General features: G+C 48.3%; 1 protein-coding gene across 3 annotated transcripts in view; it reads left to right on the top strand.

Annotated features, from left to right (window-relative positions):
* LOC101079109 (copine-9) overlaps positions 1-14,362 on the top strand; it is a 107,998-nt gene that overhangs the window by 25,147 nt on the left and 68,489 nt on the right. For all 3 annotated transcript variants that reach the window (XR_003885839.1, XM_029825997.1, XM_029825998.1), the window contains exons 5-6: positions 830-869; positions 1,641-1,720. Coding sequence is in view for 2 of the 3 variants with exons in the window: in XM_029825997.1 (XP_029681857.1) it covers positions 830-869; positions 1,641-1,720 (120 nt within the window). In the remaining variant the exon portion in view is untranslated. The remainder of the gene's footprint in view (positions 1-829; positions 870-1,640; positions 1,721-14,362) is intronic.

The raw sequence follows: 14,362 nt of genomic DNA, 5'->3' as shown, positions 1-14,362 counted from the left end.
ATGGCTCTGACCATGAAACGCATGCTGATCCTCGGATAAGATGAGCTGTTTTTGGCCCCTCAAAACCCTCAAACAGAGGTGCATTGTGGGTTGAAACAAATGTCAGTCAGGTCATTTGCATTTTCCTACCAGCTGCACATCTAAGATGACATCAATCTTCCCGGAAAATGAAAACTCAACATGACTGAAATTCTTTACAAATGACTGATTTCCACCTGTTTGCATGCTTCGACCACTGCTACAACCTCTGCTGCTCTGCACTTGTGTGTTAAAGGGGCTGTCTTTAATCTCACTGCTTGACAATTTTTGAAAGTTTTGTTTTCATTGCAGGAGCAAATGCAGTCTGAAAGAAAGTGAATGCAGAAAAAAACAAGCTCATTAAATTTTGTTGGTAAACATTTTGAGAAAAAATATATCATACTTCGACATTTTAGACTTTAAAGCTCTCCCAGCAGGGATTCTTGTCTTGATGCTAGATGGACATTAGCTCATCAGTGTACATCAGATACTATTTGTGTTTGGGTCAGTTCGTCTTATTCTTTTTCCCTGGGGGATTATACATCCCAGCAGTCCAGGGAACACTGATTGGTGAAGGAAGGGCAGGATCATTGTTGTGATGCTGTAAACACATAACCTTTTGTTTGTGTCAGAAAGAGTGAAAGATATCCGACTCAGCCTTCATCTTGAAACAGCTGCAGGTCTGATGTGGTTGTTTTGAAGTCGTGTTTCAGATGTGGGAGAAACGGCAAGATCCCCAGTCCTGATATTCCCAGGAGAGCCATTGACTTTCTTCCTGCTCCATTATCTGTAACATCTTTTTCATTTGCAGATACAACGTGGACACCAAGAGTTCGAACTTCTCCAAACATGTAAGCTGATTCGTATTGTCTCCTGTGAGCTGGGTCGGGCCCGAACTGGACCTTATTTTCTTAATCTAGATCATAGTCTCGGACTGATATTAGCTTCTGATTCACAGCCCTAATGTCCTCAAATCAATTCAAATGTGAAAATAATGTATAGTTGCATATGTGTGTGTGTGTATGTATGTATGTATGTATGTATGTATGTGTGTGTGTGTGTGTGTGTGTGTGTGTGTGTATGTAAGTATGTATGTATGTATGTATGTATGTATGTATGTATGTATGTATGTATGTATGTATGTATGTATGTATGCATGTATGTATAAACACACACACACACACACACATATATTTTATATATATATATAATATGTGTGTGTGAAACTGTAGAGAGCTCATAATCCTAATGGCACAGACAAGCACCTGAAAACAAGCTATACACCACAGGTATATAGGTCCACAGCTTCACATCTGCCATAAAAACATGAGAATCAGAAAGCGTAATTTCAACTAAAGCTCAAAATTAGCCCCACAACACTGAGCTTTTCCTTTGGATGTTTGGATGACATCACATGAAGGTGTTTCCTCTAACGCGTATCTATGTTTTCTGTCATGTCTGGACACCTGGATGAGCAGAAGGTAAGCCCACATGTTTGATGAATTAATCTCACCATCAGTCCAGATGATGGTCCCGTGCTACTCTGTAAAACTCTGCCATCACATTTAGCGGTGTCTAACAGTTCACCATCATGTGAATTGTTGCCTCTGTTCTGGTCTCTGAAGGACTTCCTAGGTCAGACCTTCTGTACTTTGGGGGAAATCATTGGTTCACTCGGCAGCCGACTGGATCGAATGCTCTCGTGAGTAAAGAATTTAGATTTATGGTTGAATTTTTGTCTCATTTCTACACTCTTAAATTTTAAACATTTAGTTTTCATCAAAAGTTAACATTGGCAAACAGCCACTAGGGGGGCTCCAAGAGCTCAGACAGGGCATCACTAAAAAGGAAACAGTGGGTCAGTGGCACATAACTGCAGCTTAAATTGAGACATCAAGGTCCTAAAGGAACTCGGAGAATAGAAGCAGAATAACAGGACAGGAATATGCTATTGTGAATTAGCACCAGATAACAAAACGTAGCCAGATAATGGTACCAAGGATCAAGCCTCTATACACAGTAGGCACAACATTCAAGGAAATGCCTGTTTTAATGTTCCTTTTTAATCTACATGGACATAGCTGTTGACGAAAGTTCTCATTCATCCAGGTCATACTCATTCTTCCAGGTCATACTCATTCTTCATACTCATTCTTCAAGGACAGAACAGGCAAGACCAAAACTACAGTTGAGGACAGTGGGATTTCCATGGTAACTAGTACGGGCCATGGTCTTTACCTGCATTTTTGGGTTTTAGATGCAACATTTCTGAGGTTTAAGTGCAGAATGAACATCAATATTTGGTGAGGGCTTTTTTTGTGAATTGAATGTAATTAGATATTGAAAAGCACATAAATGAGGTTGGATACAAGTTAGGAAATACAGGTACTGACCCATCACTGGTGCTGCCTGACTCATCCTAGGCTCGCCCAACAAGGTCGCATTTGACACGCTGGACGAGTTGCAATGCAAGACAATTTCCTGTGTTGTTTTTATTTTGAGTTGTACAGAGAACGTTGCCATGGAGATGAGTTGAGCTGCAGCGAGGGAGAATGACAGAACATACTGAAGTAGAGATGCTCGTACTGTAGTATCGACTGTCTGAAACCACATCTATGAACCACATTTATTAGAAGTATTTAGACATTTTATGTTTACATGTACAGTATTAAAGGAAAATTCCTGCTTATCAAATCAAATCAAATCAAATCAAATCAAATCAATCTTTATTTATATGGCGTCTTTTACAATCAAAATTGTTTCAAGGCGCTTTCCAGAATCCCAGGGCCTAACTCCAGACAAGCAACAGTGGCAAGGAAAAACTAGGGGGACCCTCCTGCTGATGGCTGGCTGGGTAGAGAGAGGAGAGGAGAGGAAGAGGGAGAGGGAGAGGAGAGGAGAGGAGAGGAGAGGAGAGGAGAGGAGAGGAGAGGAGAGGAGAGGAGAGGAGAGGAGAGGAGAGGAGAGGAGAGGAGAGGAGAGGAGAGGAGAGGAGAGGAGAGGAGAGGAGAGGAGAGGAGAGGAGAGGACGGGCACAGAGCACAGAGCACAGAAATGGGCACAGAGCACAGAAACACATACAAAAATACACTATTTATACAGCGGGTCAGCGGGGCCAGAGGTCATCATGCAGCTCCGAAGGCGGTGATACCTGTAAATGAATACAGAAGGGGGGGGGGGGGGGGGGGGGGGAACAGAAAAACTACACAAGAATCAGCATAACTAGCCTGCTTGATGAGGAGGAGGAAAGGAGAGGAAAGGAGAGGAAAGGAGAGGAGAGGAAACCATGACCCAGTGGGGTGACAGAGGCCGGTCAGGTGATCATGTTTCCAGACCCCGGCAGCCTTGGCCTATAGCAGCATAGCTAAGATGTTAACGTAATGATTAGACGACCCCCTAAGTATGATAATTTGTCTGTCTATAATAGTAACTGGAACTACAGAATTAGTAACAATAAGCTTTTTCAAAGAGGTAGGTTTTAAGCCTAATCTTAAAAGTAGCGATGGAGTCAGCCTCCCGTACCTGGACAGGGAGCTGGTTCCATAGCAGGGGGGCCTGGTAGCTAAATGCTCAGCCCCCCATTCTACTCCTAGAAACTCTGGGAACCACAAGTAGACCAGCATTCTGAGAGCGGAGCAGTCTATTGGGCTGGTAAGGTGTCACTAGCTCCTCCAGGTAGGATGGAGCTAGGCCTCTGAGGACCTTGTAGGTCAAAAGAAGGGTTTTAAAAATTATTCTAAATTTAACGGGCAGCCAATGAAGAGACACCATTACAGGAGTTATGTGATCTCTTTTGTCAATACCTGTCAGAACTCTGGCTGCAGCATTTTGGATCAGCTGGAGGCTTCCTAAAGAGTTGTTTGGACACCCTGATACTAAAGAATTACAATAGTCCAGCCTGGAAGTAACAAATGCATGGACTAACTTTTCAGCATCATGCCGCGTCAGTAGCTTCCTGATCTTTGTGATGTTTATCAAGTGAAAAAAGGCACTTCTAGAGAGTGTTTTAATGTGTGAGTTGGAGAGGTTTTGGTCAAAAGTTACATCTAGATTCCTCACAGAGAGACTAGATGTTAATGAGATACCATCTAGAGTGATCATGTGATCTAATCTATCCCTGAGAGGTTCAGGACCAAACACCATGACCTCAGTTAAGGAGGAGGAAATTTGAAGACATCCAGGACTTTATGTCTTTAAGACAGGTCTGAAGCTTCACTAACTTCTCTGTCTCCTCTGGTTTCATGGATAAATAAAGCTGAATGTCATCATCATAACAATGAAAATTTATCCCATGCTGACGAATAATGTTCCCTAAGGGAAGCATGTACAATGTGAAGAGGATTGATCCAAGTACAGAACCTTGAGGAACTCCATGGCTAACCCTACTGTATGAGGAGGGAACACCATGGACATGAGCAAACTGGTATCTATCAGATAAATATGATCTAAACCAGTCTAGTGCTGTCCCTTTAATCCCAATCACATGTTCCAGTCTATGTAACAGGATGCTGTGATCAACTGTATCAAAAGCAGCACTGAGGTCCAGCAGAACCAGCATAGAGACCAGTCCATGATCTGAAGCTATAAGAAGATCATTAGTAACTTTAAGAAGTGCTGTTTCTGTGCTGTGATGAGCTCTAAAGCCTGACTGAAACATCTCAAACAGGCTGTTTCTCTGCAGGTGCTGCAGTACCTGAGTCACCACCACCTTCTCAAGAACTTTAGAGATAAAAGGAAGGTTGGATATTGGCCTATAATTTGCTAATACATCAGGATCCAGTGATGTTTTTTTAAGAAATGGCTTAATCACTGCCACCTTGTAGGATCGGGTTACATAACCTGTCACTAAAGAACCATTGATCTGGTCCAGGATAGAACTGCCTATCAATGGTAAAACATCCTTCAAAAGGTGTGTTGGGATGGGATCTAAAAGACACGTGGTGGTCTTGGATTTCTGAATTAGCGAAGACGCCTCAGAAAAATATATAGGGCTGAAGGAGTTTAAGGGCTCGTTGGAGAACCTGTATGTTCCCACAGTCAGCACGTCTGGTGATGGTCCAGTTGTTGGGATGGCCTGGTTAGCTTTTTCTCTGATAGCTAGAACTTTATCAGTGAAGGAGCTCATGAAGTCTTCACCACTAAGGAATATGTGGATCTAAAACACTGTGACTCTTGGTTAATTTGGCCACAATGCTGAAAAGAAACCTGGGGTTGTTCTTATTATCCTCAATTAAAGAAGAAAAATAAGCTGTTCTAGCCTTGCGGAGGGCCTTTTTGTAAACTAATAGACAGTCTTTCCAGGCTACATGATAGCTGTCTATTTTACAAGAATGCCACATCCTTTCTAGTCTTATCCCCCAGGTTGTATGATAAATGCATGTTAGCATCAACATTTAGATCATACAAATTCAAAGATTATTTTATTAACCCATTAAATGTTTCCTTTCCTGCAGTCAAAACTCCTTTTGAAGAGTTTCTATAATACTTTTGTCCTTTCCAGGGGCTTTAATCTGACAAAGCTGTACGCAAATGTTCTGATGGATAAAGGGGTAAAGGAGGAGAAGAGTTAGGCCAGAGGGAAGACAGAAAGAGGAGAGCAGACACATTCATCAAAGGGATTGGCCCCAATTTGAAAGATTTGTAAAGTTCGGACAAGGACCTGAAGGAAGCCGGCTTGATGGTCGATTTGTTAAGTAACAACACGGGATCCAAACGGTCCGCTCTGATGGTCCTCCATCATATTCCTGCCAGGGACAGTGGATTTCCATCTTAGGTGCACATCATGAGGGTGTGTTAGGTGAGGTGGATCAATGGAGATGTGGGGAGGGGAAAGACTGGGTCTGTTGTGACCATTCACATTATTTCAATTGTTTCCACATATTGTGACCATGTCACTATGTGGCGCTACTATCCCATGATTCCATGTTTTTGGCAGGGCATGAATATGGATGCAATGCAGTCATTTGTGGCTGATGAAGGAAGTTTGGGGGGGGGGGTGGAGTGTATATTGCTTAGCTAGGTCCCAATGCTAATCTGGCTGATTTGATAAGGTCCCAATGCTAATGTATGTCAATGACTAGCTGAGTGCAAAGGCTAGCTGAGTGCAGCTTGTTAGCAACAAGGAGTTTGTCTAGACTCTAAAGGAAGGTTGAAAGTTGTATGAAGAGAACTTGGAAGAAGTTCTCTTTGTAAGGTGTGTGCTTCAAAAATCCGGTCCAGTCCATTTAATTCAACTCAAATGGGCTCTGATGAAGATGTAGAACCATCCCAAAGCTGAAACGGACCGCAGCTGAATGACCTCCATGAGTGTGGGCTGTCCTGAGCTACTGAGTGTAGAGTCATGAGACACAAAGGTTGTTATTTCTTTTATTTGAACATGAGTTGTCATTATAAGAAACATTTAAGAGTCATAATATGTTCTGTAGCATAATAGCTAAGATGATGCTAAAGGTTAGCTGCTCCTGCTCTAAGTATTAGCACTAGCTTAACATAATGGCTGTAGCTACAGAATTAGTAATTGTAGCTCTTCTCACGGAGGAAGGTTTTCATCCTCATCATCCTCCCATACCTGGACAGGAAGCTGGTCCCTCAGCAGGGGGCCTGTTCTACTGCTAAAGGTTCTGGAACCAGCAGTAAATCCTGTTCTGAGATTGGAGAGCTCTAATGTGAGGATCTGGTGCTGTCATCTTGTCTAGATGGACCTACTCTAGATGGTGGACCTGCACCTCTGAGGAGCTCAAAGGTCAGGAGAAAGATTTTAATGTCTGTTCTGGATTTAATGGGTGGCCACTGAAGAGAAGCCAGCACAGTCTTTTGACCTCTGTGGCTAAAAAGAATAGGAACATGCCTTTACACAATTAATTACACCACAAAATGTCATGGACAGCGCAACCTTCTTATTGCAAGGCAATAGTGCTCTGCCACTGTGCAATACAAAATACAACTCAAGAAATACTTTTACAAAGTTTGTAAAATAAAGTTTAAATAAAGTTTACGATTCATAAACTTTTTTGCATGTTTTTGGGGTGAAACAAAATTATCAAAAGAAACTTACTTTTAAAAATGAAATTAAAGTGGGATAAAGCAAGCACAGCTGCAGCTTATTCCCAATCAGCCCTGCTTATAAGCCTCCCCTGCACTCTCAGTCTTTGCCAGATTGTTCTTCTGCTTTGATGCGAGACTTTCCAGCGTTGTTTCCCTGCCGGATGACCCGTTACCGACCCTGCCTGTCTCCGTTCTGCCTGCCTCGCCTGTTCCCCGGACAACCTACCTGCTTTCTGCCCCTGACTACGACTTCTGCCTCAGCGTTTCTGGTTCCTGTCTGCTCACCTGGTTTTGACTTCTCCGCCTGGCCCCGACTTCGCTGCTGCTCGTCCCCAGTCTGCTCCGCTACATCGTCAGCCTCATCTCCTGTAAGCCCCTTTCTGTCACTACTGCCCGCTGTCAGCGGAACTGCATGGTTCCGAGGATTTACATCCTTCCCCTTTGGTGCCGCATTCCATCTCTGCTCGACCCACTCCCCGAGCCTGCAACCCATAGACTTTGTGCGGGCCCGGAGCCTGAAGAACGGACTATTTCCTGTGTTTCCTTGTCTGCCTGAGTTCCTGTTTGCCCGTGTGTTAATAAAAGTCATTACTACGGTCCAGCTTTCCAGAGTGCTGCATTTGGGTCCAAACTGCACCCGTCACAGTACAATCTGGCCAAACATGGACCCAGCACACTCGTCACCACCTCAGTCTCATTTGGACCAAGTGGAGGGAAGGCTCCAACAATTCGAGGCCCAGCTAGCCTCCAATGCTGCAGAGGCTCGGCAGACAGCATCGGCCCTGGAGCAGGCATTAATGTCAGTAGCCACCCAGGTCCAACAGCTGGCGGTCTCAGTGTCACAACCGGCCGCTCCTGTTCCTGCTCCAGCTCCTCCTCCTCCGGTTCCTGCTCCCCCACCAGGCACTGCTCCAGAGCCCCGGGTGGGAACCCCAGAGCGTTATTCTGGGGACCCAGAGGGCTGCAATCCGTTCCTCACGAACTGTTCAATCCTGTTTGCTCTGCAGCCCTACACCTTTACCATCAATCACCTGACTGGCAGAGCATGCCTGTGGGGAACGGCAGAGTGGGAGAGGGGCACGCCGGCCTGTTCCTCTTTCCAGGCATTCTCTGCGGTTTTTGGGCCTGTTTCTCTGGGCCCGGATGCCACCGGGGGAAGTCGGCCTGTTGCTGACTACGCTATCAACTTCCGTACCCGGGCGCGGCTTAGTGACTGGAACCCAGCAGCCCAGTGCGACGCCTTCCTCAGTGGGCTAGCGCCATACATAAAGGATGCGTTGGTTTCCTTTGATCTTCCGCGCTCCCTCGATAGACTCATCGAGCTGACTTCTAGGCTGGATAGGCGCATCCAGGCAAGGAGAAGAGAGCTACGCCAGGGAGGGGCGGAGCACCATTCGTCTGCCCACCTGTGAGGGTCTCCAGCCACCCCCAACCTTCTCACAGGGCCCGCATCTGGGGGGGCGAGCCCATGCAGGTGGGACGCACCAGCCTGACTCCTGCCGAGCGAGAGCGACGACGCCAGGGGAACCTCTGTCTCTACTGCGGCCAGGCTGGGCACTTTGTCTCTCATTGCCCAGTAAAAGGGAGGGCTCAGCAGTAGACAGGGGCGTACTGCTGAGCCGGACTCAAGACTCTGCCCCCTGCCCACGGCCATTGTTTCACGTCCGGCTTCTGTTGGCTCTCTCACACCCTCGCCACCTTCATAGACTCTGGGGCTGATGTCAGCCTGATCGATGAGGAGCTCGCCGTCCAGCTCTGTATCGACCGGGTTCCGTTACCACATTCAGTTCCTGCCAGCGCCCTGGATGGCCATCTCCTAGGGACCATCACTCACCAGACCACGCCCATCCATTGGTCTTCACCAAGTTGGATCTCCGCAATGCCTACCACCTAGTCCGGATCCGGGAGGGGGACGACTGGAAGACCGCCTTCAACACACCCACTGGACACTATGAGTACCTGGTCATGCCTTTCGGCCTTACTAATGCCCCGGCCGTATTCCAGGCATTAATGACATCTTGAGAGACATGCTCAACAAGAGTGTGTTTGTCTACCTGGACGACATCCTGATCTTCTCCCGTTCCAAGGAGGAACACGTGCATCATGTCCAGGCCATCCTCCAACACCTGCTGGAGAACTCGCTGTTTGTCAAAGCTGAGAAGTGTAAATTCCATGCTACCTCCGTCTCTTTCCTGGGATACATTATCGGTCAAGGCAGTGTGGAGATGGACCCCTCCAAGGTCTCTGCCGTCACCTCCTGGCCCGTCCCCGAGTCCCGGAAACAGCTGCAACGGTTCCTGGGATTCGCCAACTTCTACCGAAGGGTCATCCGGGGATACAGCACCGTGGCCGCTCCACTCACTTCTCTCACCTCCTCCAAGGCACCCTTCCATTGGTCCCAGGATGCCGAGTACGCATTCCAGAACCTCAAGGCCCGGTTCACTTCAGCTCCCATTCTCCTGGTTCCTGATCCTGAAAGGCAGTTCATAGTAGAGGTGGATGCTTCTGATGTGGGGATCGGCGCCGTTCTCTCTCAACGTTCTGCTGATGACCAGAAAATGCACCCCTGTGCCTTCTTCTCCCGACGTCTGTCTCCGGCAGAAAGAAATTATGACATTGGGAACCGAGAACTGTTGGCGGTGAAACTGGCATTGGAGGAATGGCGTCACTGGTTAGAGGGGACTAAATTGCCCTTCCTGGTTTGGACGGACCACAAGAACCTGGAGTACATCTGTTCGGCTAAGAGACTGAACTCCCGTCAGGCCAGGTGGTCCCTGTTCTTTACCATGTTCAACTTTTCCCTCTCCTATTGGCCAGGCTCCCGCAACGTCAAGCCTGACGCTCTATCTCGCCAGTTCTTGGGAACAGAAGACACTGCCCTTAACCCAGACACCATTCTTCCTGCTCCCTGCCTTGTGGCTTCTCTCACCTGGGAGGTAGAGGAGCTTTTAAAAGCCACCCTGGAGAACCAACCTGGTCCCAGCTCCTGCCCTCCTGACTGCCTGTTTGTACCGGGGGGTCTGAGGTCTGACGTCCTGCAATGGGCCCACGGCTCCCGGCTCACTTGTCACCCAGGGATTCAGCGCACTAAAGAGGTCCTGCAGCGGCGGTTCTGGTGGCCCACTTTAGAGGAGGACACCAGAGAGTTTGTCACCGCCTGCCCGATCTGCAGTCTGCACAAATCCTCCCACCAGGCCCCTGCCGGTTACCTGCAACCTCTGCCTGTGCCACATCAACCCTGCTCCCATATTTCGCTGGACTTTGTTACCGGTCTGCCACTGTCGGGCGGATTCACCACTATCCTGACTGTGGTAGACCGGTTCAGCAAGATGGCCCACTTTGTGCCCCTACCCAAGCTTCCATCGGCCAAGGAGACTGCTGAACTTGTTCTGCAGCACATATTTCGGCTCTACGGCCTTCCATCGGATATAGTCTCTGATCGGGGTCCCCGGTTCACGTCCGTATTCTGGCGGGAGTTCTGCAGCGTCATCGGGGCCACTGTAAGCCTGTCCTCTGGGTTCCATCCCCAATCCAACGGCCAATCGGAGAGGGTGAATCAGGAGATGGAGACGGCGCTTCGCTGCATGGCGTCCAGACACTCCTCCACTTGGTCCAAGCAGCTACTGTGGGTGGAATATGCCCACAACACCCTAACCAGCTCCGCCACTGGACTTTCTCCCTTCCAGTGCACCTATGGCTTCCAGCCTCCGCTGTTCCCAGCCCTGGAGAAAGAAGCTTCCTGTCCGTCCGTCGAGGCTTTTATCCGCCGTTGCCGCCGGACCTGGACCCAGGCCAGAGCTGCTCTCCTACGGGCAGCTGACCGTTACTCGACGGCAGCCAACCGCCATCGTTCCCGGGCTCCCAATTACCTGGTGGGGCAGAAGGTATGGCTCTCAACCCGAGGCCTTCCCTTGAGGGTGGAGTCCAAGAAGCTGGCTCCTAAGTTCATTGGGCCGTTTATTATTGAGAAGGTCATCAACCCTGCAGCTGTCAGGCTCAAGCTGCCCCGTGCCATGCGGATCCACCCAACCTTCCATGTCTCCAGGATCAAGCCGGTTCGAGAGAGTCCGTTGATGCCTGCTTCTCAGCCGCCACCACCTCCACGGATTATTGATGGGGATCCTGCCTTCACAGTTCGCCGCCTGCTGCGCTCCCGCCGCCGTGGAAGGGGTCTGCAGTATCTCGTAGACTGGGAGGGATACGGCCCAGAGGAGAGGTCATGAGTCCCGGCCCGTCACATCCTGGATGCGCAGCTCATCCGTGAGTTCCATCGCTGTCACCCTGACCAGCCCTCCAAGATCCCCAATGTTGGTGGGGGTGCCAATTTAGAGGCTCTGTCCTCCCTGTCGTCCGAGGCATCCAGTGACGAGAACGAAGAGGAAGCTGAGACGGAGGCCTCAGAAAAATTTTAGCCTGAGTTCCTGTTTGCCCGTGTGTTAATAAAAGTCATTACTACGGTCCAGCTTTCCAGAGTGCTGCATTTGGGTCCAAACTGCACCCGTCACAGTACAATCTGGCCAAACATGGACCCAGCACACTCGTCACCACCTCAGTCTCATTTGGACCAAGTGGAGGGAAGGCTCCAACAATTCGAGGCCCAGCTAGCCTCCAATGCTGCAGAGGCTCGGCAGACAGCATCGGCCCTGGAGCAGGCATTAATGTCAGTAGCCACCCAGGTCCAACAGCTGGCGGTCTCAGTGTCACAACCGGTCGCTCCTGTTCCTGCTCCAGCTCCTCCTCCTCTTCCTCCGGTTCCTGCTCCCCCACCAGGCACTGCTCCAGAGCCCCGGGTGGGTACCCCAGAGCGTTATTCTGGGGACCCAGAGGGCTGCAATCCGTTCCTCACGAACTGTTCAATCCTGTTTGCTCTGCAGCCCTACACCTTTACCATCAATCACCTGACTGGCAGAGCACGCCTGTGGGGAACGGCAGAGTGGGAGAGGGGCACGCCGGCCTGTTCCTCTTTCCAGGCATTCTCTGTGGAACTTCGTAAGGATTTTGGGCCTGTTTCTCTGGGCCCGGATGCCATCGGGGGACTCATGAGCGTGAAGCAGGGAAGTCGGCCTGTTGCTGACTACGCTATCGACTTCCGTACCCGGGCGCGGCTTAGTGACTGGAACCCAGCAGCCCAGTGCGACGCCTTCCTCAATGGGCTAGCGCCATACATAAAGGATGCGTTGGTTTCCTTTGATCTTCCGCCCTCCCTCGATGGACTCATCGAGCTGACTTCTAGGCTGGATAGGCGCATCCAGGCAAGGAGAAGAGAGCTACGCCAGGGAGGGGCGGAGTACCATTCGTCTGCCCACCTGTGAGGGTCTCCAGCCACCCCCAACCTTCTCACAGGGCCCGCATCTGGGGGGGCGAGCCCATGCGGGTGGGAGTGCTGCATTTGGGTCCAAACTGCACCCGTCACAGCTGTTGCAAGAAAGTTTGCCACCAAAGAGGAAGAAAAGGTTTCTGTGGGTTCCGCCAAACGATGAGGTGAGGTGAAAAGTTTCGTCCTTAATGATTTTTATGTATCAAGATTTAACATTTGGGTTTAGACTTTGTAACATTTAGTTAAATGTGAGACAATGTCTAATTGACATTTTAAATTGGCTGTCCCATCAAACAAACACTATATATAACACCTGCACCTGAGTCTTTTTCAGTTCACCTGATTTATTACACTGGAGAGATTATTTCTCCTCCAGACAGATTAAAGCAGAGAACAGCAGTACACCTCCACCCCAGCAGAGCCGCAGGGACACAGGCATAACCCTCAGAGGCTGCGTCAGTGCTGGGAGGGAACTCAAGATTCTGCGGGGGGTTTGATGGGGTTTTGCTGATGGTGTTGGATGTTTCTGGCAGCCATTAAACAGCAGGCGATCATCTGAGGTGTCCGCTGTTCCTTCAGCTCCAGTCGCGATAACATTTAAGCAGTAAAGGTGCAACAGCTCTATTTTAGGATCCATGTTGATCATGATGATGTGATCATGATTTCTTCTCAGGGCTCACAAATTCTTCCACAAAACCTGCTCCAAATGGCAGAACACAGGGAAAATACCTTCGAATACACTTTAGAGCAGTACTGTGTACTAGTACTGCAGCGGAGTGAAATACCTCAATCAGATCAGAATCAGAATCAGAATCAGGTTTATTGCCATTGTTCATGTAATACACAGTATTACACAAGCTAGGAATTTGTCTTGGTGTGACGCTGCGACATTCAACATAAAGAAGACAACACTAGAATAAGATAAATAAAATAAGATATATATACAGTATATATATAAATAGTAAGAAATAGTGCAGGTCAATGCAGGAGTAATGTATTGTTCGTGATTCCGACTGGCTGCTGTACATGGTGCTTAAGTGATAAGTCACTTGGTGTTCAGCAGCCTGATGGCAGAGGGGAAGAAGCTGTTCATGTAGCGGGAGGTTTTGGTCCGAATGGACCGTAGTCTCCTGCCTGAGGGGAGGGGGGAAAACAGTCCGTGACTAGGGTGGGAAGGGTCGGCCGTGAGGGTCGGCCTCAAGGCAGTAATGTTAGCATTACACACATGTGTGCATTTTATTTGTTTGGAACTATAAACTTTTTATTTAAAAACACTTGTAACATTACTAAAATGAGCTCTCTTACATGGACCCACCATTGTTGGGTGTGTTCTCATTCATGCAGGTTGCATTAATCCATCAATACGTATCAATAATGTTGCATTTTTGCTGATGCTGTTTTAAAAGAATATTTTTAAATCTTTTCCTGCTGAGTGAGGGGTGAACTTTTAGTTATCCCTCCCATCAGCATCACTTGTTCTACACACTGAAAACAGGTCAGAGATTCTCTTGAGATCTCAACACTTGCAGCTAACATCTCCTGAAAGGCTCCAGCATGGATTATTTATCCCTCTAAACATCCACCGCACCACCCTGATACCACATGGCTGACGTGCTCTTGCCTCTGTTGTGAAGTGTCTGCCGGGGTCTTGTCCTCGGGTCGTACTCTTTTTGGTTCTGTCTTAATCAGACATTTGGACATGGGGTTCCTCAGCATGGCTGACCAGGTGGACACACCTGCAATGACAGGTTCATGTAGTTCCCTCTTTTACCCATAGCACCACCACCACCGGTGGGCAGTATACTGTAGTGTAGACACATGCAGGGGAGGTCTGGATAATGTGCTCTTTGTAAAAACTCAATAGATGCTGTCATTATGGACAGTTGTGTTTGCTTGTGATTGCAACATTCAGCCTTGTCTGTAGATGGCCTTGTCATTTGTTAAATGACGGCCTAAGTACTCGACCACCTCACAAACAAACCA

This window comes from Takifugu rubripes, chromosome 19 (genome assembly GCF_901000725.2).
Source record: "Takifugu rubripes chromosome 19, fTakRub1.2, whole genome shotgun sequence".
In the NCBI taxonomy this organism is placed as follows: domain Eukaryota; kingdom Metazoa; phylum Chordata; class Actinopteri; order Tetraodontiformes; family Tetraodontidae; genus Takifugu; species Takifugu rubripes.
Note: the sequence above shows the minus strand (reverse complement) of the source record. Positions and strands in the feature narration are given on the sequence as shown.